We start from the raw sequence: 24464 nt of genomic DNA, 5'->3' as shown, positions 1-24464 counted from the left end.
CAGGAGGCAGGGGAAGGTAACTGAGGCTCCTTCTCCTAGAACACACGGGGACTCCAGCACCACATCCCTCTCTCCTGTTCCTGGATATTGTAGAAGAGAGAGTGCAGTGCAATGTAAAACTTAGCCCTTCAGGTCCTTGCCAAGCCAGATGGGAAATGTAAACATTGTTAGGGTTAGTTCACACCTTGCGTTAATGCATAGTGAATGCAATCCAATTAGATGTTAACGCAATGTTTACATAGTGTACATCACACTTGCATAACTATGTACATGTAAACACACCCTCAGTGGTACCATATTAGGGTGAAGACACACGTGACGTTTTTAGGCCGTTTTTGGGCCGTTTGTAGTAGAGCGTTTTCAGATCGGAAAAAAACGCATGCGTTTTTGACCAGTTTGAATTAAGATAATTGAAAAACGGCCTAAAAACGCCACGTGCGTCTTCACCCTAAGGCTTCCCCAGTGATGACACAGTGACATCGCTGGCGTCCTCTCTCCTGCTGAGCGACGTATACACTCAGCGAGGCTGGAGGAGGGATGCAATACAGGCAGTCCCCGGGTTACATACAAGATAGGGTCTGGATGTTTGTTCTTAAGTTGAATTTGTATGTAAGTCGAAACTGTATATTTTATAATGGAAGTTCTAGACAATTTTTTTTCTTTTGCCCCAGTGACAATTGGAGTTTCAAAATTTTTGGTGTAATTGGACCAAGGATTATCAATAAAGCTTCATTACAGACACCTTACAGCTGATCATTGCAGTCTGGGACTATAGTAAAGTATCCAGAGAGCTTCACCAGAGGTCACATGGGGCAGAGGGGTCCGTCTGTAACTATGGGTTGTCTGTAAGTCGGGTGTCCTTAAGTAGGGGACCGCCTGTACATTGCATCCACTCCCCATAGGCTTCTACTGCCTCCGCCGAGCGTACAAGTTTCTTTTTTACAGTAAACGTCGTATACTTTTCAGACGCAAGCGAAAACGATGCCTCTGTCAGTGGTGCACGCTCAGCGCATACATTGAGAGCTTGAATGACATTGATTTGACTTTAAATACAGATTTCACCCTAAATATTGTACAATCTGTTAACCTTTCCACTACACATCCAGGTCATTTATGTTCCTTATTTGTTGACAATTTCATTCTGCATGGACATATTTTCACAGTATTTACAAAAAATTCCATTTCCTCTGATTTAGTGACGCTGTGACAACATCCCAAATCCCATGTGTTGTAGTGACAGTCACCCGGGTCATAATTTACACAAGTCTTGGGCAGGGCCGCAGCCTCCTGTCCCTGTGGAATGTTTTCATCTCATTTATATGCGTTTTTTACTATCTACACAGACTTGTTTTGCGAGGTTTTAGATCCCATCACTCGCAGTGAGGACACTACCCGCCTGCGTCCTCTAGAGGGCGTGCGTCAGTCATGGAGAGGAGCCCAGGCTTCTCCTAGACTCGTAATCACACGCAGGATAAAGAGATCAAGTGGGGGCTGACTTATCTGTTCTAGCTGCGAGGAGATTACTGTACATAGTCACCCTGTGCCTCGTTTTCTTGTAGATGTCCGCTGATAGCGTACAGGACTCCACTCCAGAATCTACGAAAAGTAGGAGCCTCCGCAGAACAGTGAGCGTCCCTTCCGAGGGGCAGTTTCCCGAATACCCCCCAGAGGGTGCCTCAAAGCTGGGTAAGTTATAACATCTATGTATATGATCTATATCTGTATATGCAGAGACTGACAGCTGGAGAGAGACCCCTCACGTGCGGGGTAATTGCCCTCCTAACTGCAGATGCTGAGCGGATCCCAGTTAAGACAAATTAGACAATTAGGATAATGTCATTTTAGTTTTTTCATGGGCAAACTACTTAAGACGTGTGACAGACATTCCCAAAACTAAAGCTACCGACGTTATACAACGTTTTGTCTTCTCCGTATGTGACGCCTTGTACTCAGCGGGTATCACCTCCCCCCCAAAAATTACTAAATTCTTAGATTTTTTTTTTTAGTGAATAAGAGTAGCCAGAGCATAGTCGTAGTGCAGACTGGATTGTAGGGATTTTTAATGTTGGCACTATAGGGATGATACAGAGTGTGATGTCCATACAGTGCTTATAGGGGGACACTTGGTAAGCAGAATACTGCAAGGGACCCCAAACTTTTTGGATAGGAGACCCTTATGATGGATATATTTCTTGCATGCACTTTTGTAGAACTTATACCAAGGTGGTGTCGGCCAACAATAATATCTCAATAGGCGTCATCTGAGAGAAAGACCCGCTAACTAGATGAGACCCTAAACCCCCCTAATATGACGGATATATGTAATGAGTCATATAATTATAGGAATATGTCTAGCACTCCCTTCCTTCATGTTGTGAATGCTAGAACTTCTCTCCAACCTATGAGTCCTCTTTCTGCATCAGCATGCGGCTCATTGGAAGATAAAAATTGCATTCTCTGAATCGGTATTTCTGTCGCCAGATTTTACCCCATTAAACTACTACCCCCCCCCCCCCCCTTCAGGTAGGAAATGAAATATCTTTTCTACAATTCCCTCTTTTATGTTACATCTCGCCTGTTTACCTATAACAAGAAAAAAAACTCTCTTCCAACGTCTTGTGAATACAAGCAGAAAAGGGTCATATTTGATTGAGATGAGTCAATTACATGTGTAATTGGGCATATAAGAGTCATTTTTTTTCCACCAGATAAGTCATTTTAGAGGCTGCAGGGGGAGGGTCACTTCAGATATCCCTACCTTCAGTTTTATAGATGCGTTTGGTGTCTTATTAAAGATGAGAATCTTACTTTGCAGCTATTGGCTACAGAACCAAAGATAAAGACTATTAAAAACATACACAAAAACAGTCACAAAAAAAATGTGAAATCAGCTCACCCTCTCCGTTAGAACAATCCGCATGGTCTTGACTCTGGACACTCCAGCACGGAAAACCTCGGTCACAGGTGCATATAACGATGAAATCAAAGAAAGACTATTTCCAGCTGGACATCAGACGTCAGGAGTTTCATTAAAAAGTAACAATTTTTATTTTAGATCCATTAAAAATAGACATGGTAGTATGTGACACAGCATAAGGAATAAAAAATAGCCAATTCCTTATGCTGTGTCACATACTACCATGTCTATTTTTAATGGATCTAAAATAAAAATTGTTACTTTTTAATGAAACTCCTGACGTCTGATGTCCAGCTGGAAATAGTCTTTCTTTGATTTCATTATTAAAAACATAGGTGATAATGCGAGCTGCAGATAAAATTCTAGTTCCTGACTATTTAACTGCCTGGATCGTGGTTCTGTTCAGAGAACATCAAGCCTGATGTGATAAGAAAGATAAGATTACCATCTTTAATTTGATACCAACGTATGTTTCTAGGTGCTATGGAATAGAATGTAGAGGCCTCTAAAGGGACACTCCCTCTGCAGCCTCTAAAGATGACTCATCTCAGTCAAAATATGACTCTGTAGGAGATTTATTTTTTATGGGTATAAGGGTGAGATTTCACATAAGAGGGAATTCAAGAAATCATTGCATTTTTGGTCACTGGAAACCTGAAACTTTTTCTAAAGTTCGGACCAGATTCCCTATAACAACTAGATGCTGAGCATGGAGAGGTCCATACGTCCCACCATATAATAAGCAATTGTGTTACTTTCTTTGAGGGGGCCGCGGCTGTGCTGTACTTTTGGATGGTCTTCAGGTAGAGGTAGCACTTTGTAGCTGTAGTAGGACATTCTAGATTTCTCATCCGGCCGTTTATCATTAGAATATCCCACAAGTCAGAGGTTAAGTGTTCCCTTTAGTGTTATTTCTAGATGAGAGCAGAGGCCGGGAGATCTATGACCGCTGCTTAATCTCTTCAGAAGAACAATCATTCATGTTTAATCCGGCATGATTCATTCACAATGGGAAATTCACCTTAATATCCGCCGCTCTATCCTTTTCAGGGTGTAATAGATGGAGATTAGCTCTGTGATATATATAGGATTGTATGATTTGAGTAGAAAGCAGAGAAAAGCCTCATACATACCAATGTATGCGTGTTTCAGGCCGCAAGCAATGGAGCGCGTGCTGGACCGCACACCGCCAATGGCTATAGGAAAGAACTTCCAAGACCACAAAGATGGGAAGGAATAGGACCCTATCTTTTGCGTTAGGGGCAGTGCATGCACCACACCGTGACCGAGCCTAATAGAAAGTATTGGGCGGACCAGTTAGCAGCTAGCTCATGGCCAAAACACAAGCATGTGTGCACAAGGCCTAAATCTTGACAGGACTTCTAGGAGAGACGGTGAGAGTCCCGATTACCCCACCCACACACAGTGATTGACAGTGAGACTTCATGTTATCCCGCCCAGACATAGGGATTGACAGTCCTGATTATCCCACCCACTCACAGGGATCGTCAGTCCTGATTATCCCACCCACTCACAGGGATCGTCAGTCTTGATTACCCTGCCCACACACAGGGATCGACAGTCCTGATTGCCCTGCCCATACAAGGGATCGACAGTCCCGATTACCTCGTCCACACACAAGGATCGACAGTCCTGATTGCCTCGCCCACACACAAGGATGGACAGCCCTGATTGCCTCGTCCACACACAGGGATCGACAGCCCTGATTGCCTCGTCCACACACAGGGATCGAAAGTCCCGATTATCCCCCCCCACTCAGAGGGATCGACATTCCTGATTATCCCACCCACTCACAGGGATCAACAGTCCTGATTATCCCACCCACTCACAGGGATGGACAGTCCTGATTATCCCACCCACTCACAGGGATGGACAGTCCTGATTACCCTGCCCACACACAGGGATCGACAGTCCTGATTACCCTGCCCACACACAGTTATGGACAGTCCTGATTACCCCGCCCACACACAGGGATCGACACTCCTGATTACCCCGGCCACACACAGGGATCGACAGTCCTGATTGCCCCGCCCATACAAGGGATCGACAGTCCCGATTACCTCGTCCACACACAAGGATCGACAGTCCTTAATGCCTCGCCCACACACAAGGATGGACAGCCCTGATTGCCTCGTCCACACACAGGGATCGACAGTCCTGATTGCCTCGCCCACACACAAGGATGGACAGCCCTGATTGCCTCGTCCACACACAGGGATCGAAAGTCCCGATTATCCCCCCCCACTCAGAGGGATCGACATTCCTGATTATCCCACCCACTCACAGGGATCAACAGTCCTGATTATCCCACCCACTCACAGGGATGGACAGTCCTGATTATCCCACCCACTCACAGGGATGGACAGTCCTGATTACCCTGCCCACACACAGGGATCGACAGTCCTGATTACCCCGCCCACACACAGTTATGGACAGTCCTGATTACCCCGCCCACACACAGGGATCGACACTCCTGATTACCCCGGCCACACACAGGGATCGACAGTCCTGATTACCCCGGCCACACACAGGGATCGACAGTCCTGATTACCCCGGCCACACACAGGGATCGACAGTCCTGATTACCCCGGCCACAAACCGGGATCGACAGTCCTGATTACCTCGCCCACAAACCGGGATGGACAGTCCTGATTACCCCGCCCACTCACAGGGATGGACAGTCCTGATTACCTCGTCCACACACAGGGATGGATGTACAGTCCTGATTACCTTGTCCACACACAGGGATGGACAGTCCTGATTACCCCGCCCACACACAGGGATCGACAGTCCTGATTATCCCACCCACTCACAGGGATGGACAGTCCTGATTACCCTGCCCACACACAGGGATCGACAGTCCTGATTACCCCGCCCACACACAGTTATGGACAGTCCTGATTACCCCGCCCACACACAGGGATCGACACTCCTGATTACCCCGGCCACACACAGGGATCGACACTCCTGATTACCCCGGCCACACACAGGGATCGACAGTCCTGATTACCCCGGCCACACACAGGGATCGACAGTCCTGATTACCCCCGCCACACACAGGGATCGACAGTCCTGATTACCCCGGCCACAAACCGGGATCGACAGTCCTGATTACCTCGCCCACAAACCGGGATGGACAGTCCTGATTACCCCGCCCACTCACAGGGATGGACAGTCCTGATTACCCCGCCCACTCACAGGGATGGACAGTCCTGATTACCTCGTCCACACACAGGGATGGATGTACAGTCCTGATTACCTTGTCCACACACAGGGATGGACAGTCCTGATTACCCCGCCCACACACAGGGATCGACAGTCCTGATTATCCCACCCACTCACAGGGATGGACAGTCCTGATTACCTCGTCCACTCACAGGGATGGACAGTCCTGATTACCTCGTCCACACACAGGGATCGACAGTCCTGATTACCTCGTCCACACACAGGGATCGACAGTCCTGATTATCCCACCCACTCACAGGGATCGTCAGTCTTGATTACCCTGCCCACACACAGGGATCGACAGTCCTGATTGCCCCGCCCATACAAGGGATCGACCGTCCCGATTACCTCATCCACACACAAGGATCGACAGTCCTGATTGCCTCGTCCACACAAGGGATCGACAGTCCTGATTACCCCGGCCACAAACCGGGATCGACAGTCCTGATTACCTCGCCCACAAACCGGGATGGACAGTCCTGATTACCCCGCCCACTCACAGGGATGGACAGTCCTGATTACCTTGTCCACACACAGGGATGGATGGAAAGTCCTGATTACCTTGTCCACACACAGGGATGGACAGTCCTGATTACCCCGCCCACACACAGGGATCGACAGTCCTGATTATCCCACCCACTCACAGGGATGGACAGTCCTGATTACCCCGCCCACACACAGGGATCGACAGTCCTGATTATCCCACCCACTCACAGGGATGGACAGTCCTGATTACCTCGTCCACTCACAGGGATCGACAGTCCTGATTATCCCACCCACTCACAGGGATGGACAGTCCTGATTACCTCGTCCACTCACAGGGATCGACAGTCCTGATTACCTCGCCCACACACAGGGATCGACAGTCCTGATTACCTCGCCCACACACAGGGATCGACAGTCCTGATTACCTCGTCCACACACAGGGATCGACAGTCCTGATTACCTCGTCCACACACAGGGATCGACAGTCCTGATTATCCCACCAACTCACAGGGATGGACAGTCCAGATTAACCCACCCACTCACAGGGATGGACAGTCCTGATTACCTCGTCCACACACAGGGATCGACAGTCCCGATTACCCCGCCCACTCATAGGGATCGACAGTCCCGATTACCCCGCCCACTCACAGGAATGGACAGTCCTGATTATCCCACCCACTCACAGGGATGGACAGTCCAGATTAACCCACCCACTCACAGGGATCGGCAGTCCCGATTACCCCGCCCACACACAGGGATGGACAATCCTGATTACCCAGCCCACTCACAGGGATGGACAGTCCTGATTACCCCGCCCACACACACGGATGGACAGTCCTGATTACCTCGCCCACTCACAGGGATGGACAGTCCTGATTACCCCGCCCACACACAGGGATGGACAGTCCTGATTACTCCGCCCACTCACAGGGATCAATAGTCCCGACTGTCCTGACTCTTGTCCACCCCTTTTTGAGTAGCAATTTTCTTTAAAATGGGGTTCACTCGTATAAAACAATTGCCCCAGCACAAATATTTGAAGACTAGTTGCTCCCTTGGGTTTGATCTGCTTTCATATGGAACCTCGGCTCAGGACTGTACTCGGCAGAACGTCACATTGGGAGGAACCAGATGAAAGACCCTTTTATATAAGGACACGAGGGATTTCTGATCGCTCCAAAAGCCCAACAAGCAGAAGTATTAGCACATTGTATAAATAGCTACAAAAACCCCACTGTCTGCCCATAATGTGCTCTTACCCGACTTGTGATCCCATCAGTCTCTCACATGCTGGTAGTTTTCATGTTGACGCTTCTCGCTACATTCCGAGGGCATTTTCACACATTCCTAAAATAAAATTTCATTTCTTTTAAGAATAGCGCTAGCAGCAAGGTGTTGAGTGCCCTCGTGTCACCCCTGAATTCCCCAGATGTTTTCACTTATCGTACAGGAAATTATAGTGGTGCATAGAAGGTTTATAGGGGATGTTGAGTATCTTTGTGTTTTAGGGTTAGGTGGGAGTTGTATTTAGAGTTATAGTGGAGTCTCTTCTATTTTGGATATATGCGATAGGAGAACTTGCCTTATGTGCCAAACTAAGGGCCAGGCCCCCACCCCTCCCCAATTCACTCCATGTTGACCATTGGGTTTTCTGAATCAGAAAGACCTTTCCTATACCCCTAGTGGTGGCTTATTTACCTGCTACTGAAACAATCAGTCCACCTAATAATAATAATAACAATATAATAATTCTTTATTTACGCAGCGCTGCACAGAGCCAAATCGGTCCCTGTCCCCAATGGGGTACACAAAATAATCAACCTACCTACCAGTATTTTTTGGTAGGTAGGTTGAGCACATACAAACTCTTTGCAGATGTTGATCCCCAGCGCTGCAAGGCTGCAATACTTACCACTAAGCCATCGTGCTGCCCCTAAAATCCAGTTCTCCCAATATTCTCTTTTCCAACATCAGGGGAGGGTTGTGAGACCCCCTTATACATAACCTGCTAAACCAGTGCAGAACATACTACAGATTTCAAATACATTTACTACTACTATACAATTAGCAGCAAATCTTCAATGTTTCTGTGCCATATGGACAGTCCCTTTAAGGGTTAGTTTGGCCTTAGTCCATTCTGTAGCTTCACCAGTTATTAGTATGAAAAAAGTATGATCACATACTGCCGATAGATAATCGGCTTGAAAAAATGACTAAATGTAGTTGCCTGCAGGGGGCAGTACTAGGAAGTGCAAATAAAATCCTATTTATTTGCTTTGTGACTTGCCCTGTCCTCTATGACGACATCTCCACACAGTTGTGGCGTTGTATTGTCTTACTCTTACATTGTGTACTACACCGGTAATTACGTCCTGGATGCATTAGCTTATGTATGAATGACTACACTGAATGCTGACATCATAGGTGTTTTTACCTGACATTAGCCCCACCCATCCGTAATCCAAACAACCAAAGGAATTTGCACTGATACCTGTGGATTATTTGTCTTTCATTGTGTTTTGTGCTGCACATTCCAGGCGATGCTCAGCAAATGCTTTATAGCCGCTAGAGATCAATGGGGAGATATAGCGATGGGAAAAAGATTTTCACAGATTTACATACAATTTACTGCAAAACAGATCAATTTACTGCGTGCTGCAAACATTGATTTTTAAACCGCTCCTTGGTTTGTAATGAGGACGGATGCCCCGTTATTACTGGAGATAAAACGAGTAATAGGTAGTAAAAGTCTCTGTGATACCGGCTTAGAGGAATTTCCTTCATCCGATATTATTCAGGAATACCGAGCCCTACTATAGTCCTGGTGCCTTCTTCAAGACATCAAAGGAACAGCTGAGCAGATTTGGAAGGATTTGACCAATGACTGATTATCAGGGTCTTCCATTAGCTATAAAATGGTCTTTTGGGTGTCCGTATGGTGTCTTTGGATATCTGTATAATGTTAGACTATGGGAAGCTATCCCTTGTCTGCAGGATAGGAGATAACAAGGTGATCGATGAGGGTCCGACTGCTGGGACCACCACCGGTAACGAGAACGGGACCCCCAGCAATCGGAAGAAGCAGGATCCCGTTCTCACTGTTGATTGGAGCGGAATTGCAAGCATGTGTCTAACCACCCAATACGATACTATGGAAGCAGTCGGAAGATGCCGAGCACAGCACTCATCTGTCTCCAGCAATTCCATTTACTTTCTATAAGATAGTTACCTGAGCGCTATGCTCAGCAATTTCTGAAGCAGCCATTTTATTGATTGGATTGATGGGGGTCCCGTTGTTGTGATCGGTTGGGGTCCCAGCAGTTGTACTTCCACTGAGCAGATTGATATCCTCTATCCTGTGGCTAAGGGATAACTTCCTAACTTGGCACAACCCCTTTAAAGTAAATCTACCATAAACATCAGGCATGAAAAACCAGGGACACTTACTCATAGATCCTGGAACCATGAATGTGGTAATCTTCTTATATCTATTATTTATGGCCTCCTTCCATGTAAAATTAACTTGTATAATTATGCTAATGAGAAAGAAGGGCTCTGGTGGGGGTTTCTACAGCCCCTCAGACGCAGCCAATGAAGCTACAGCAGGGAGGGGCTCTGGCAATGCCACCCAGAGCCCTTCTGTTGCATTAGCATAATTTTTGAAGTTGATTTTGGAAGGAGGAGGTTGATTACCAGTGTCACGGTGCCTGGATCTAGGAGTAAGCGTCCTTGGTTTGTCATGATGGATTTTGATGGTAGATTTCCTTTCATTTATTGATGGATTTTGAATAATAGGGGAACAGCACTACACAGTTCTGGGTAAAGTTTTGCCAAATTTGCTGTGGAATACTAATGTTGACTGAAATAGACTTGTCAGGAGAGGTGACAGGTCCTCACAATTATGTTGTCAGCTGTAAGGGAAGTAAGGATAGGGATCACCAGGGTGGTGTCAGTGCTAAGGTCACAAGGTCAAAGTAAAACCTGTTTTACTGCTCTTTTTTGGCGCTCGGAGGGTTTGGAATTGTCCATTTGCAATGGTAAAGCATTGACAGATTTGTTCATGTGATCTTGAGCATATGTGACCATGAGATGCTTTCTCCTTATATTCCACAGGTGCCTTTTTGTTGTTGTTTTGTTTGTTTGTTTTTTGGTGGGGTAAGTGCTTATTCGTTCATCCGCCATTTGGAGCTTGAGCCAAGTTTTTGTGGGTTATTTTGTTTCTTTTCTGTGAATTCTTGCCTAGCAGATGCAGAATTGGTGCCTCTACATATAGAAGGAATATATATATATTTATTTTTTAAATGTTTTTTTTAAGAAACCTTCATTACTTGGTTATTGTGCTGGAGGTTAATGCTCCTTGTGTACGTCACGGCAGCGCAATGAACCGCTGGATGCGCAGGCCTAATATAAGTTGGTTAATTTCTCGGATGTTTGTCTCTTGTTCTGCGCCAGGCATTAGCTGCTCGGGCATCATCAGATCGCTTCCTCCATCTGCGCTCCGAATGAATTGGATTGATTTCGGATGAGTCAAAGAATGTCGTTCTCATCGGCTCCTCTTTCATTACATACAAGATTGAGGCTGCCATGAAACGCTCAGTAGCAAGTAACACAGATGGTGACTTTATTGTTTTGGGATTAACCCTGTAGGCGCTGGTGAGAGGAGGCTTGCGCAACAAAGAATTTTCTGTGCCACCTGATGGAATGTAACCAGTTTGTGACATTCCAAAACTTTTCCTATTTAGTTGGTTCTTATTCCAAGCCTGAGGTTTGGCATTCACCATGGTAACAGACTACATGATACTGTGTAGTCTGATCCTCCAGTCATACTCACTTTTACAAAGGTATAACTTTGTCGCTGAGCCACAATGCAACATTTTTAAGAAACCGGTGAAATGTACAGTTCCGATCACTTGATACGATGAAGAGATACTTTATGGACCCTACAGGTTTTGTTCCTCCTCTTCTATCTGTGGTCAGAAGTGGATTATAATATACGTGGTTTGGGCCTTCTAGGGGGCCCTGTGCCACACAAAACACCCACCAAATTTTATACTTAGAAGGACATACATATGAGAAGGACATACCTTGTACATATGTTCATTTCTTCTCAGTAAATATATACAGACATTTTTGGATTTTCGAAGGTCCTTCAAAGGTCCTAAAAGCAGGCAGAAGGGAGGCATCCTCCATTCCCCAAGAAGCTGATATGTAGGAAGTGAATTCTGGACTTTGGTAGGGGCTCTAATATATAATAATATAATACAGACAGTCCCGGGGTTACATACAAGATAGGTTCCGGGGTTACATTAAGTTGAATTTGTATGTAAGTCGAAACTGTATATTTTTTAATGGTAGATCCAGACAAAAAATGTTTTTGCCCCAGTGACAATTGAAGTTTCAAAATTTTTTGCTGTAATTGGAACAAGGATTATCAATAAAACTTCATTACAGACGCCTTACAGCTGATCATTGCAGCCTGGGACTATAGTAACATCCAGAGAACTTCACCAGAGGTCACAGTGGTCAGAGAGGTCGGTCTTTAACTATGGGTCGTCTGTAAGTCGGGTGTCCTTAAGTAGTGGACCGCCTGTAGTCATACAGCCCAGGGCAGTTATAATCTGCCCCTGATTATGATGAAGCAGAACAATATGTAGGTAGGTAATAGGTGTAGATGTATCCTGGTATCTCGCTAGTTAAACCGTGTTGTGTTTAAGAAACCGGAACGGCTAAATTGAGCCGTTACTATACAATAGCGTGCGTTACAATGTGTCAGGTCAGCAGAGGTCCTCATTTTCTTGAAGGTAATGAAGGCAGCGCTCACTTGAGACGTCTCAGGATATAAACATTGTATTTATGTTGTGTTCATGGGATCGCACACAAAGAAAACCTCCCAATGCGTCAAGGGGTGGGGGGCTCTATGTGGGTGAGCTCCGAATTACATGGATCTTAATTAGCAACAATCCTATTGTCACACACAAGCGGTGACCTATATGGAATGCAGTGGGCAGACATGAACTGCCAGCCATTGTTTTGTTCATTGAGATTAGCGAGGGTGGGCATACATGGAGCATGCCCGCTGCCAAGATTGCCTATAACCTGCCAGCTATATATAGGGGTTATAAATAGCTGGAATAGGTAAAGGTTTTAAAGAGGACTTGGCACCACCCTATTTGTTATGCTGCTCCTATGATACTTTGACAATTGGACACCCAACTTAAAGACGGCCCCTAGTTACAAACGGCCTCAGGATTTTTATAATTTACTTAACTTTAGCCTTGGGCTACATTAAATGGCTATAAGAGTTATAAAAGGTGTCTGTCATGAAGCTTTATGGTTATTCCTGGTTCTTATACCAACCCAACATTTTTAAAATCCAATTGTCACAGAGACCAAAAAAATTTGGCTGGGGTTACAAATATTATATATACAGTTCCGACTTACATACAAATTCAACTTAAGAACAAACCTACAGAACCTATCTTGTATGTAACCCGGGACTGCCTGTATTAAAAATTTCAAGGGAAATGCCAAAAAGGTTGTCAATGTATTCCTAAACCTTTCGGAGGAATAATAGAGGAACAACACTAGGCAGTATTTGAAGAATAGATGCTTCAGAATGGTTACTGAATTTGCAATTAAGATGCTAACTATAATAGGTTTGTCAGGAAAGGTCATTGGTAAGGGATGCGATTTTAGGGGGGCGCAGCCATACTTAGGCCCAGGATTGGATCCCAACAGCTACAGGTCACACCATTGATGACAATTATTACTTGATGGAATTATTACATGATATGAGTGAATGGAGATGAGATGCAATACCACACACGGACTGTGGACCAGGGTGGCGCTGTTACTGAAGCAAACTAAAATCGTTTACTCCAGTAGCAATAAAACTGTTATCTGTGCGGCGTCTGCCAATCCTGATGTATGTGAAGTTTACTGAAAGTTCACCTGTCGCCTGCAGGCAGCCATATTATGTGCTGAAGTCATGTTTCTTAGAATTTAACCTAATAATTCACAAGGATGTGTATGTGCTCCTTTAAGGACGCTCTCACACAGCAGTATTTGTTAAGACTGTTGCAGAATCAAGTCCAAAACATGGAAGAGGCGTATGTATTTCCATTATTGTTCTCTCTCTGGATCCATCAAAACCAACATTGCCCCCTATAAACTCTCATCTTATTTCTGGGTTTGTCAGTCACATGGCTTTGGCTTTGTCTGTGTTTTAACATTGTGGGGGTCATTTACTAAGGGCCCGATTCACGTTTTCCCGACGTGTTACCCGAATATTTCCGATTTGCGTCGATTGTACCTGAATTGCCCCGGGATTTTGGCGCACGCAATCGGATTGTGGTGCTTCGGCGCTGGCATGCACGCGACGGAAATCGGGGGGCGTGGCTGAAGGAAAACCCGGCGGATTCGGAAAAACCGCCTCATTTATGACAAAAAATGTGTCGCGAAAATTACACTTACCTTCACCAGGTATAGGCCGGTGAATTTCAGGGCATTCCAGCACGCCTCCGGGGAACTTCAGCGCAGCAGCGCCACCTGGTGGACGGCGGAGGAACTACCTTAGTGAATCCCGGCCGGACCTGTATCCACCGCAGAGAACGCGCCGCTGGATCGTGAAGGGACCGGGTAAGTAAATCTGCCCCTGTATATGTTTATCAGAAACCGCTTTCTTAATAAAACAGCGCCACCTCTGTGCACAGGTTCTATGCGATACTACAGCTCAGCCTTGTAATTGTGAATGCAATTCTAGATACAAGAATAGACAGGTGCGTCCCCGGACAAGCCACTTATGTACTTGATGGCGGTATTGATTATCGCGCGATCATCAATCAGACTGGTCAGATTAATCTGCCGGACAATGGCGACCGTATTTGATTGTCCTGCTTTAATATAATATGAAATCAATGGCAGAACATGGCTCCAGGAACCCTCTGAGCGCTCAGGTCCTTATCTCCTTTGGCGTATGGATAAGGTGCAGAGAAAACACAGCACCGACAAAGACTTCCTAAACCCAGATAACCCAGATAATACATTAATGCAACCAACGTCATTATCATAGACCTCAGTGATATAACTTTAATGAGTGCGGACGTGGGGTATTATATGATAATCATCCTATAATAACTCTCTACAGACGCCTTTGTGTTGTCATCCGGGGACTGACAAGAAACAACAAAATTCTGGTATCTAACCCCAAAATAGCAAGTTACTTATCTTAAATGATTGCTCAAGTGTGAGCGGAGGTTTAATGGCTACCATCAGGATAAGATAAGACTCTGGGGACCATGGAGGCCCTTCCAAGTGACATTTTGTTAGATCCTGTATATAAGATCTGCCATTGCATGCAGGGCCCCAAAGCAGACTTCTGAATGGGGCCCCCTTTACCCCTTAAAAAATATATACATATTTATATACAGGCAGTCCCCGGGTTACATACAAGATAGGGTCTGGAGGTTTGTTCTTAAGTTGAATTTGTATGTAAGTCGAAACTGTATATTTTATAATGGAAGTTCTAGATAAAAATTTTTCTTTTGCCCCAGTGACAATTGGAGTTTCAAAATTTTTGGTGTAATTGGACCAAGAATTATCAATAAAGCTTCATTACAGACACCTTACAGCTGATCATTGCAGTCTGGGACTATAGTAAAGCATCCAGAGAGCTTCACCAGAGGTCACAGTGGGCAGAGGGTCCGTCTGTAACTATGGGTTGTCTGTAAGTTGGGTGTCCTTAAGTAGGGGACCGCCTGTACTCACAAATGTGAGTTAGAGTTACATAGTATACACATTACACACATAGAGCATAATTCAGTATATATACACATCATACATTCTATACACATATATAGCATATATACATCACATATATGTCATACACATATTAGGTTGTACAATGTGGAGCATAATATGTATATAATGGGGTATATCCTCCATTCTTTAGTTTGTCAGGTTGGATGATGGGGCCCCTTGATGCTATGGGCCCCATAGCAGCTGCCATGGCTGCTACGACTGTAGTTACGCCCCTGCATGGGGTACAAATGGGTTTTACAGGCTGGGATCACGCACGGCTTTGAGTTGCATTTCAGTCAGTTTACGTTGCATTTTTATGCTAAATACAATGTTAATGTAATATAAAGGCTATGAGAACGCATTGTGTAAACAAGTCCTAAAGTGCGCCATAAATATACAAGTCAAAAAATGCAGTTAATGACAAATTTTGACTGTGCACAATGAGTTTTGCAGATGCTTGTTGGATATTAGTCATGTTGGTTTTTCTCCGGGCACTTAGAATAACCTTTCACCTCTGTTCTCGAATGACGGCAGTAGCAGCCACCCTAAAGATCTTGCACTAAGTAGGGGTCTCCTCCTCTTTTCCTTCTGATCATATAAACTTCTGACTCATTTGATGCCTGTTGTTAGCACTTTGTAGTGACGTCTTGTATTTACATTGCTTGCTTGTTCATGAAGATATCATTTGCACATTGCCAACCATGTGTGTTTATTTGCATATGGAGTGTGGTTTTAATGTGGCTTTATGAATGGGTGGGGAATACACTCCAATTTGTTTTGGCTTCCTGAGATGTAAATGTGGTACTGCTATGGGCACGGACAGACTCCCCCTCTATCTGTCCAGTGCTGGAGAAACACAATGTTGGATCTTATTGGCCCATTCTCTGGAAGAATTGTCAGGGCTGGAGCAGGAGTTACAATGATAATCCAGATCTGTCCACACCTTCCCACTCCTCCAGTGGTCCCAGATAGCACAGTCACTTTAATATAGCTCTGTGCACAGTAAGTCCTGAGTTGTCTGGGACTGCAGGAAGATACCTGGAGTCATCTCTGGTGATGGCCTGAGTGCCCACAGAAAGGGCTCCGAGTGCCACCTCTGGCACCAGTGCCATAGGTTTGCCACAACTGCTCTAGAGGGTCTCTGATAATTGTCTTGTATTCTTGTGCAACATAGTGAATGGTTTCTATAACATTGTTGTCTTCTCCTTAAGATCTGCAAATTGTATCAGATTAATAATGATCCATAGCTTCATAGCTACTGTCCTTAGCTTCTTCGTTGCTTAAAGGGAATGTCTAACATGGCAACTTCACTCCAATCATGACTCCAAATCTGCCTATGGGTGCTACATGGTATTGAAACTTCGCATCATTTATTTCTCTACAGCTAATCTGCAGTATCCACTCATACCATGTTCTACTGTTTTTGTGTTTGAGTTTTGTTTTATTCTAATCTAATTTTGTTTGCTTTCTTTCCTTTGGTTTGTCCAGCAATGATGTGTGCTGGCTGACCAGTAGGGGTCCCAGATCTGGGGTCTACATTTCGTGTCGTTGTATGCTGTGGTATCGTCCCTATCGTCCTGCAAGTCTATAACATTTGGAGGGGTACATGCCTATTCATGACGTACACCCTCTTTACGCTCCAGTGACTGTGCACTTGCATTGACTGGCATGCTGTTTATATAGAAGTTTCCCAGAGGGCTCCCTGCTGCTGCTGGGGAAGGGGGGGGGGGTGCTGACCATCAGGAGGGGGAGGGGAGACCCTTGAAGAAAAGATTTCTTAGAATGTGTGTAGTCCTTTAGTGCAACAGCTACAAATAAACAGTGCGGAGAGACCCCAGACAGCAGCAATCTGGCCTCTGTGTTACCACTGCAAAGTAAAACCTGAATTATATCCTATCGTCCAGAGGATTTTGTGTGATCGGAAGAGTATGCCAGGCACAAGGTCGGCTCTGGAACAAGTCCCGGCATGTACGAGCAGCTTTCCAGAGACGTGATGTTCTGCAGCAGCTAGGTTTTCTCTTGTTAGGCAAGGTACTGCTAACCCACAGTGAATAGTCTATATTTATCCTATGAAATTTTTTAAGTTTTTTTTAAAAATTCAATCCAGTGTAATGTTCCAGTTGTATTCCACGGTCTTTATGATATTGATCCCTTATTATCAATTGAATATTGTGACATCCAGCGATTTTGAGAAACATTTACACATTGTGAACGTTACACATGTCCACAAAAATAGTCCGCGTGCCGTCTGTATGTCATAGTTTTTTACGGATCTGCAAAAAAAATAATTAGTTGATGGCAAATGATGTCAGCAGCTTGTCCATACCTTAAAGGCAAGTGATCTTCGAATATGGATGGCAGACAGATAACACCCACTTGGCGTCTGTTTTTTTTCACGTTCCCATAGATGCCCGAGCCACATTTACAGGAATTGGACCTGCTCTGACTTTTTTTTTTACAGCCTTTTACAATAAACTTACTACAAGCTATAATCCTTGATGGATTAGCGGACATCACTCCAAATGTTATATCACCGTGTGGTCTTCCTGATTGTATCGCACAAGCCTCAAATTTGTACGTTGCAACCTGGAACTGCCCTATTGTACCAGTCTTGTAACTCCGCTCCCCCAACTATTGACCCCATCGTAATAATAATCAGTCTGCCTTTATGTATATCGCATGGGGGAATCATGCATGCCTAATAAAAACTTACAAAGTAAAAACATTGTCATACGAAACAATATGTACAAGGAAAAAAGTAGCATGTATCGTGAAAAGATGGTATCCTTAATTCATAGTGACAAATGGTGACGTTTTGGTGCAATATGAGCCATTCTCTTTACAAAACAATAGGAATGAGGACCCTGCTCTCAAGAGCTTACAGTCTATGAGATGTCTTAATAATAATAATTAATTTAGGCAGATTACGCAGCGCTGCACAGCACTTGGCAAATTGGTCCCTGTCCCCGATGGGGCTCACAATCTAATCAACCTATCTGTAAGTTTTTGAGGGTGGGAGGAAACCGGAGGACCTGGAGGAAACTTGTGCAAACTTGGAAAGACCGATTTAGCAATCTCTGTGCAGCACTGCATAATCTGTGTGCACTATATAAATAAAGGAATTATTATTATCCAAAAAGGGCATAAACTAAGGATTGAGGAACTGATATTAATAGTTGATCATAAGTATAAAATACATATATCTGTATATTTATGTGTGTATATAATAGATATACACTGGTTATGTGCACACACTTATGTTTGGTGTTAATTTGGAAGTTTAAAAAAAAAAGTTACAATTATGTGAAAATATAAAATAAAATTTAAAAAAAATCTGACCGCTCTGGGGAGTATGTGGAGTAATAAAGTGAAGGTTTTATTTCCCTGGAGTCTCTACCCACCCCCCTGCCCCCTCCTTCCACACCTCCCCAAAGCTAACACACGCCCTGGTGATAGGAGGAAGAGCCAGGCACATTGTTAGGATGTCACTGAGAGTTTGTAGCATAGTTTTCCCAGGGAGGATCACTCTCAGTCTGGGTGCACTGAGGCAGCCATAGTTTGGATGTGGCAGGTCGGGGATCTCATTGGGTTGGGACTAAGTTGGACTCTCTTGATTTTCTGCATACCTCAATGTGAGGCTGTTCTTAAGACAGGAAGGCGACTGGGAGCCGGAAACTTTTTGTGAGGCTCATGCTCCATGTCCTGCAATGTGATTCCGGGATGAGATGCAATATACAGGTAAGAGAGGCGCTGCCGGTGCCTGGATCCTTACTGTATGCAGGTCATAGGTCATCTGTCTGATCTCATAGAACCTTCCTTCTATCAGACTTCAAAGTTTGTCTTTACTTTATGTAACTTGTTATCAGGCGGTACTGTAGATATTACTAGTAGGTGTTACAAGCAGATGTTACTAGACCTGTACATATTACTAGTAGATGTTACAAGCTTATGTTGTGTTATCAGACCTGTAGATCATACTAGATGTTGTGTTACTAGACCTGTACATATTACTAGTAGTTGTTATAAGCTGATGTTGTGTTACTACACCTAGATATTACTATTAGTTGTTACAAGCTTATGTTGTGTTACTAGACCTGTACATATTACTAGTAGATGTTACTAGACCTGTAGATATTACTATTAGTTGTTACAAGCTTATGTTGTGTTATCAGACCTGTAGATCATACTAGATGTTGTGTTACTAGACCTGTACATATTACTAGTAGATGTTACTACACCTGTACATATTACTAGTAGATGTTACTAGACCTGTACATATTACTAGTAGATGTTACTACACCTGTACATATTACTAGTAGATGTTACTAGACCTGTACATATTACTAGTAGATGTTACTACACCTGTACATATTACTAGTAGATGTTACTAGTAGAGGTTGTGTTACTAGACCTGTACATATTACTAGTAGATGTTACTAGACCTGTACATATTACTAGTAGATGTTACTAGACCTGTACATATTACTAGTAGATGTTACTAGACCTGTACATATTACTAGTAGATGTTACTACACCTGTACATATTACTAGTAGATGTTACTACACCTGTACATATTACTAGTAGATGTTACTACACCTGTACATATTACTAGTAGATGTTACTAGACCTGTACATATTACTAGTAGATGTTACTACACCTGTACATATTACTAGTAGATGTTACTAGACCTGTACATATTACTAGTAGATGTTACTAGACCTGTACATATTACTAGTAGATGTTACTACACCTGTACATATTACTAGTAGATGTTACTACACCTGTACATATTACTAGTAGATGTTACTAGACCTGTACATATTACTAGTAGATGTTACTACACCTGTACATATTACTAGTAGATGTTACTAGACCTGTACATATTACTAGTAGATGTTACTACACCTGTACATATTACTAGTAGATGTTACTAGACCTGTACATATTACTAGTAGATGTTACTACACCTGTACATATTACTAGTAGATGTTACTAGTAGAGGTTGTGTTACTAGACCTGTACATATTACTAGTAGATGTTACTAGACCTGTACATATTACTAGTAGATGTTACTAGACCTGTACATATTACTAGTAGATGTTACTAGACCTGTACATATTACTAGTAGATGTTACTACACCTGTACATATTACTAGTAGATGTTACTACACCTGTACATATTACTAGTAGATGTTACTACACCTGTACATATTACTAGTAGATGTTACTAGACCTGTACATATTACTAGTAGATGTTACTACACCTGTACATATTACTAGTAGATGTTACTAGACCTGTACATATTACTAGTAGATGTTACTAGACCTGTACATATTACTAGTAGATGTTACTACACCTGTACATATTACTAGTAGATGTTACTAGACCTGTACATATTACTAGTAGATGTTACTACACCTGTACATATTACTAGTAGATGTTACTACACCTGTACATATTACTAGTAGATGTTACTAGACCTGTACATATTACTAGTAGATGTTACTAGACCTGTACATATTACTAGTAGATGTTACTAGACCTGTACATATTACTAGTAGATGTTACTACACCTGTACATATTACTAGTAGATGTTACTAGACCTGTACATATTACTAGTAGATGTTACTACACCTGTACATATTACTAGTAGATGTTACTACACCTGTACATATTACTAGTAGATGTTACTACACCTGTACATATTACTTAGTAGATGTTACTACACCTGTACATATTACTAGTAGATGTTACTACACCTGTACATATTACTAGTAGATGTTACTAGACCTGTACATATTACTAGTAGATGTTACTAGACCTGTACATATTACTAGTAGATGTTACTAGACCTGTACATATTACTAGTAGATGTTACTAGACCTGTACATATTACTAGTAGATGTTGTGTTACTAGACCTGTACATATTACTAGTAGATGTTGTGTTACTAGACCTGTACATATTACTAGTAGATGTTACTAGTAGAGGTTGTGTTACTAGACCTGTGCATATTACTAGTAGATGTTACTAGTAGAGGTTGTGTTACTAGACCTGTGCATATTACTAGTAGATGTTGTGTTACTAGACCTGTACATATTACTAGTAGATGTTACTAGTAGATGTTACAAGCTGATGTAGATGGGTTGGACATTCCGGTATTGATTCATAGTGCCAATGTTTTCCTGAAAGTATTACACATTCTCACATCCTGTACATCCCAAGATAACAAAACTGTTTGATTCGTTTTCTTGCTTTTCCTACCGTGGAATTTCCCAGTTAATCGTAGATGAACCTTCAGATTGATGCAATAATGACTGGAGACAGGTTGATACATTTTGTATTCTGTATATATAATACATATTTTCTTGTTGTTGACGTTGATACATGGAAGAAGTAACTTTCTTATAGGTTGTCTGTGGCAAATTGTTAAAGGGGCTGTCCTTTATTCCAAAAACCGCGCCACACCTGACCATGGTTTGTGCTGGTATTGCAGCTCCGCTGTACAGAAATGAATGGAGCCTAGTCGCAATACCACACACCACTCCTAGTCAGATGTGGCGCTGTTTTTGGAAAAAAACAGCTCTTTGGAAGACCCCTTTAACTACTTGCTTTATTTGTCTCCAGCTCTTGGGTCTTCTGATTGTAGGGCAGCACGGTGGCTTAGTGGTTTGCATTACAGCCTTGATGCGCTGGGGTCCTGGGCTCAAGTCCCAGGGTCAACATCTTCAAAGAGTTTGTATGTTCTCTCCGTGTTTGGGTGGGTTTCCTCCGACACTACAAAACATACAGGTAGGTTGATAAGAGTGTGAGCCCCATTGGGGACAGGGACTGATTGGCAATCTCGGTGTAGCGCTGCGTAATCTGTGTGAGCTATATAAAGGAATTGTCATTATTGGCTGACAGATTTTGGGCAGTAAACTTTTGGTGCATGGGAATGAAAATGATCATGCATTTTATGTGAAAATGTAGTTTGGCATCCAACATGAACGCCACTGATTTTGGATGGGGGGGGGGCGCATCATGTATCTTTTGCGTTGATTTATATATGTGGTCCATAGAGCAGGTGCCATTTGTCTGGAGGAGGAGTACAGCAACTCATAGGATCATAATGTCGGCACATTTTAGGGTCCGGATACAAATCCCATCCTTACAACAGATGTAATGACCTGATGTAGGAGCGTGGAGATATAGCGATATTATGACCTTGTACATGAGTCTATATGAACCCAAAGTCTTCTACCACTTGGGATTAGACACTGGAGGTCTTACTGGCCCCAGTAGATGAATGGATAGAAGAGATGAATAGTATAGGACCATTGTACAGGCTCACAAGTAGTGTAATATACATAGTGTACATATATGTGTGTAGTGTACATATATATATACATACATATATATATAAGGCTGTAGTGTGACGTGTGTTTGGTATTCACAAGAGCTGGTTTTATGGGCTGAGTATTTGAGAATAGTTCAGTTCATCATAATTTTCTAGGTCATAGAACAATAATGTGAATATGTCATCCTCTGCCCTTGATGAATACGTATTATAGTTTATTAGGAGGCCAATGTCATTCAAGTATAACAAGAACAGAAACAATAATGTTTGAGAATGTCTGAGTCCTGAAGATGTGTGTCCAGATCTATGGTGGCTGCTAGGGCTCATTTAATGGAGGACTTTCCCACCATCAACACCACTATTATCAGGCTTACAGACTGTGTTGGTTTTTGCCCTTCAGATCTGTGTAACCATACCTTTGTGTGTGTGTTAATAGTAACAGCAGGACTGTGAAAAGTCCATTAATAGACTGTAAGCTCTTGGGAGCAGGGTCCTCACTCCTATTGTTTCCATATGACTGTTTTTTTTTTAATCCACTCTTTTTTATTAAACATTTTTTCATTTTACAACAGTCAACATAAAACAGATACCCCCCCCCCCACCCTCCAGAGACCGTACAGCATAAAAAGATCATATTCACATATAATTTGCATGATACATCAAACAATGCGTATTGGGGTTCTCCTTATATACAAAAGCAGACCAAATCCGTGACCTTCAATGACAATCACATCAATAAAGCTCATGACAGCCAGTTTCTTCTTGCAATGGTTACACCACATTTCTTAAACCATATCTTACAAAGTGTGAAACGGGTTTCTGCGCAGGTGCACTGATGGAAGTCCCGGTGAATCAAGCCAGGGCCCCCATATTTTCTCAAATCGCTTTTCAGCCTTTCTCTTAATGTATACCCCTTTCTCTAGCCTAATTATCCTATTCATTTTAGTGATAAATTCCTGTTTAGTAGGAGGAGCAGCCTGTATCCAGTGGTACGCAATTAGTTTTCTCGCTTGATATAACATACGGGCAATGCCCAGTTTAGGTCCCCTTTCATCTGTTACCTCATCTACCCAACCCAGAATGCAAACCATAGGAGTGGCAGGGATCTGCACATCATATACCTTTTTCACAAGGCTCAGCACCGCCTTCCAGAACGTGCCCAGTTCAGGACACTCCCACATCATGTGGAGCAGATGTGCCCCATCTCTACCACATCTGGGGCAACAATCATCCCCCCTAATACCAATTCTGCACAACCACGCTGGCATCTTATATGTTCTGTGGCATAGGAATAACTGTGAGAGTCTGTTTCTCGCTTGGAGACAGATCTGGTGTCCAAGCTAGAATGGAGGTCCATTGTTCGTCTGTTATGGGCCCAATATCGGCTTCCCATTTAGACCGGCCATATGACTGTTTTACCTGTTTTGTCTTATTTTATTTGTTCATGTCATGTTCATCGAACAGACCTCACACACTAGTGGACCAGAGTGCATAAAGTCCAGCTATAAACCTGGAATATGAATGCATTTTTTCACAGTCCTGCTGCTTACAACACACACAGGTACGTTTACACAGATCTACAGGGACATTACTAAACACTGCCTGTAAATATGGTTAAAATTATTGACCGTTCCTCTACCAAGAGTAAGCATACTACAAAAACCATATGACATA

At 43.3% G+C, this 24464-nt stretch overlaps 1 protein-coding gene across 4 annotated transcripts in view; it reads left to right on the top strand.

Moving 5' to 3' along the window:
* RASAL2 (RAS protein activator like 2) overlaps positions 1-24464 on the top strand; it is a 224170-nt gene that overhangs the window by 107691 nt on the left and 92015 nt on the right. For 3 of the 4 annotated variants that reach the window (XM_072127145.1, XM_072127144.1, XM_072127143.1), the window contains exon 3: positions 1560-1686. In XM_072127145.1, coding sequence (XP_071983246.1) covers positions 1560-1686 — 127 coding nt within the window. Of the gene's footprint in view, positions 1-1559; positions 1687-18955; positions 19187-24464 lie in introns of those variants that run through there. The other variant, XM_072127148.1, reaches the window with a different exon arrangement.

The sequence above is a fragment of the Engystomops pustulosus genome, chromosome 10 (assembly GCF_040894005.1).
Source record: "Engystomops pustulosus chromosome 10, aEngPut4.maternal, whole genome shotgun sequence".
NCBI classification, from domain to species: domain Eukaryota; kingdom Metazoa; phylum Chordata; class Amphibia; order Anura; family Leptodactylidae; genus Engystomops; species Engystomops pustulosus.
Note: the sequence above shows the minus strand (reverse complement) of the source record. Positions and strands in the feature narration are given on the sequence as shown.